General features: G+C 57.8%; 1 protein-coding gene across 2 annotated transcripts in view; it reads right to left on the reverse strand.

The window, feature by feature from the left end:
* Positions 1–835: 835 nt before the first annotated feature.
* Positions 836–2,830, reverse strand: part of TMEM269 (transmembrane protein 269) — a 3,012-nt gene continuing 1,017 nt past the window's right edge. Inside the window, exons 2-6 of one of the 2 annotated variants that reach the window (XM_015648100.2) lie at positions 2,027–2,174; positions 1,567–1,664; positions 1,335–1,478; positions 1,064–1,264; positions 836–983 (exon numbers count right to left, since the gene is read on the reverse strand). In XM_015648100.2, coding sequence (XP_015503586.1) covers positions 874–983; positions 1,064–1,264; positions 1,335–1,478; positions 1,567–1,664; positions 2,027–2,174 — 701 coding nt within the window. In that variant the 3' untranslated portion in view covers positions 836–873. Of the gene's footprint in view, positions 984–1,063; positions 1,265–1,334; positions 1,479–1,566; positions 1,665–2,026; positions 2,175–2,484; positions 2,575–2,830 lie in introns of those variants that run through there. The other variant, XR_001524747.3, reaches the window with a different exon arrangement.

Below are 2,830 nucleotides of genomic sequence, written 5' to 3' on the forward strand. Positions count from 1 at the left end.
CTCCTGGCTCTGTTTGCTGCGGGTGGGAATGGTGTGGGGGAGGCCAGAGCGGGGCCGATGCCAAAGCAGCTGTGGCGCCAGGTGCCAGCTCCAGCCACGGCCCCATCCCGACATTTCCTGCTGTGGAGAAGGGTCCTGCCCTCCCGGAGCTGGGATTTATTCTGGAGGGATGCAGCAGGAGCTACATCTGGCAGCTGCTCCTGCTGCCAGAGCCTCCCTGGGGATCCTGAGTGTTTCTCCAGCACCAGGTTTGACCTTTGCTTCCTTCCTCCACCCACACCCTCTGCTCCAGCCGCCGCTGTCCAGCAGCCTCTGGCTTTCCAGAGACTTTGGATCAAGTCCTGCTTCCCCCCTTTCCCTGCCCCAGCAGTGTCACGCTGAGGGGTTGAAAATAAACCACATTTGGGATGGTACTTCCCTGCAGCTACGGAGTAAGTGGTAAACTCCAAACTGTTCCCAGTGTCGGAAATCCTCTGGAGGTTTGATCAGCATCTTCCTCCTCCTACCCAAGGAGGGCCTTCCTCATTTTTGGAGCTCCCTTTGTAATGAATTCCCACTGGACAGTGTGAGCAATCCCTAAACTTCAGTTTCCTGTGCAGAGAAGGGCTTGGGGTTCTCTTCTCAGGGCAAACTGTAAATTTCCCATTTCCCAAGGATTTGGAGGTCTCTGGTGTTGGTGTGGGGTGATGGGGGTTCCCTTGCTTCTCCCAAAGGACAGCGATTTTTGGGAGCCTTTCTCTTTTTTCACCTTAGCAGGCTCCTTCTGCCACCCAGATTCAGTGGGAAGAGGGAAGGGAGGAAGCAGAACCCGGAGCAAGGACGAGGAGAATAAGGATGAGGATGAGGAAGGCTTTACTAGGCTCTAGGGAGGGCTCAGGCCTTGCAGCTCCAGAGGGCGAAGGGGAAGACGATGTAGGACGTGGCCCAGGTCAGGCAGTAAACCGCAGCCACCGCCGTCGGTGCCAGCAGGACAGCCACCACCCCTATGGAGCAGGAAAATCTTTGGGGATCTGCTTTTCCTCCCCCTCTACCACCATCCTGAGAGGTTCATCCCCATCCTTACCTCCAGCATAAACCAGTTTCTTCCAGAGCTGTGACTCCAGCACCCTGTCGTGGGGATAGAAGCCGCAGTCGGCCATGAACAGGACCATGGCAGCCGCGGCGACGCGGAGCAGGGCCACGTGTCCCCCGGTGAGCAGGAAGGTGCTGGCCAGCACTGCTGAGGCGTAGGGGCAGGGCAGCCCCCGGTAGGTGAAGGGGATCCCTGTGGGGTGGCAGGAGTTCAATGTAGGGGGAAAAGCTCCAAACTCCCCACCCCCAGGGGCTCATCTTACCGCTGGAGAAGAAGCAGAGGCGAGCAAAGACGGCCAGCACGTAGGCGAGGGTCAGCAGCCCCCCCAGCACACCCTGCGGCTGCAGCAGCAGCGCCGTGCCCAGCCCGAACGTGGTGAAATCGGCAAAGTCATCCAGCTTGGCACCTGTGGGGCAGCAAGGGGCAGGTGCCAGGTGGGCACCGGGCACGGGGGACACCCTCGGGTCACCCCTGGGCCGGGGGGACGCACTCACCCAGTGCCGAGCAGGCGTCAAGCTGCCGGGCCACGGCCCCATCAGCCAGATCCAGCAGGAAGCCCAGGAGCAGGAGCCAGCAGGAGTACTGGTACTGCCTGGGGGGGAAACCCCACTTCTCAGCCCCTGTTCCTCTCTTTTTCACCCCATTTCTTCCTCTGTTTACCCCATCTATTGATGGTGGAGATAAGCCCAGCCATCAGGTTGGCCACAGAGAGAGAAAAACTGGGGTGACCCCTACTTCTCAACCTTCTTTTTCCCCTTCATCTATTGATGCTGCAGAGACCAAAGGTGGGGAGACTTTGACCACCAAAAGCGAGACCCAAACCACAGTGTCTCGCTTTTCATCCCCCTTTTCATCCCCCTTTTTCCCCCCCATTCCCCCATTTTTTCAGCAAAACTGGGCTGGCCCAAGCTTTTCTACCGCATTTTTCAGCCCATTTTTCCCAGTTTCCCCCACCTGTTGACAGTGCAGAGGATGGAGGAAAGCCCAGCCAGGAGGTTGGCCACGGAGAGTCCGTTAGCCGCGTTTTTCCGGAGGAATTCCAGTGCCCGTTCCCGTCCCGCTTGCTCACTCAGCACCAGCTTCTTGGTGGACTGAAAAATACCTACAACCCCCCACTGTGTTCCAACCAGGGAGGGGCTGAAGCCCCCCCAAAACATAGCAGGTTGGTGCACGGGTTCCCCCTCCTCAAACCAAAATCCCCCAAAATCTGTTTAGGAAGCAGCAGGGGATTGATTTGTGCAAGCTCTGCTGCTGAGCTCCCCACCGGAGGCCAAAAATGGAATAAAAGAGGCCAAAAAAGCAAAGAAATGAATAAAAGAACCGTAAAAAATAATAAAATAAAGACAAATTAAACCAAACCCAAGCTTAGACTAAAAGCCAACCCCGGTTTAAGCTCTATTGATCTTATATACCTATCGGGCTAAGCTTTAGGGAAAGAATTTAAGGGTCCTGTCCTTTGCCCCCCGCCTTTGCCGTGTCCCAAAGCCAGGCAGATCCTTCATCTGAAAGAAAACAGGACGTCAGAGCAAGACAAACCCCCCGAGCCCCCTCAGAGCCCCCCCGAGCTGCTCCGGAATGCCACCAGAACACCTCCCCAGGTGGGAAATCCAGCAAGAACCGCAGGGGAGCGGAGGTGTCGGGGGTCGGCGGCTCCGAGCGCCGCGGCGAGAGCGACCTTTGGACACCGCGCCCGGAGCCGCCGGCACGGGCTGAGCCGGGAAAATCCCCCCGAGCCCCGCACGGGCCGAGCCGGGAAAA

This window comes from Parus major, chromosome 21 (genome assembly GCF_001522545.3).
Source record: "Parus major isolate Abel chromosome 21, Parus_major1.1, whole genome shotgun sequence".
Classification (NCBI taxonomy): Eukaryota; Metazoa; Chordata; class Aves; order Passeriformes; family Paridae; genus Parus; species Parus major.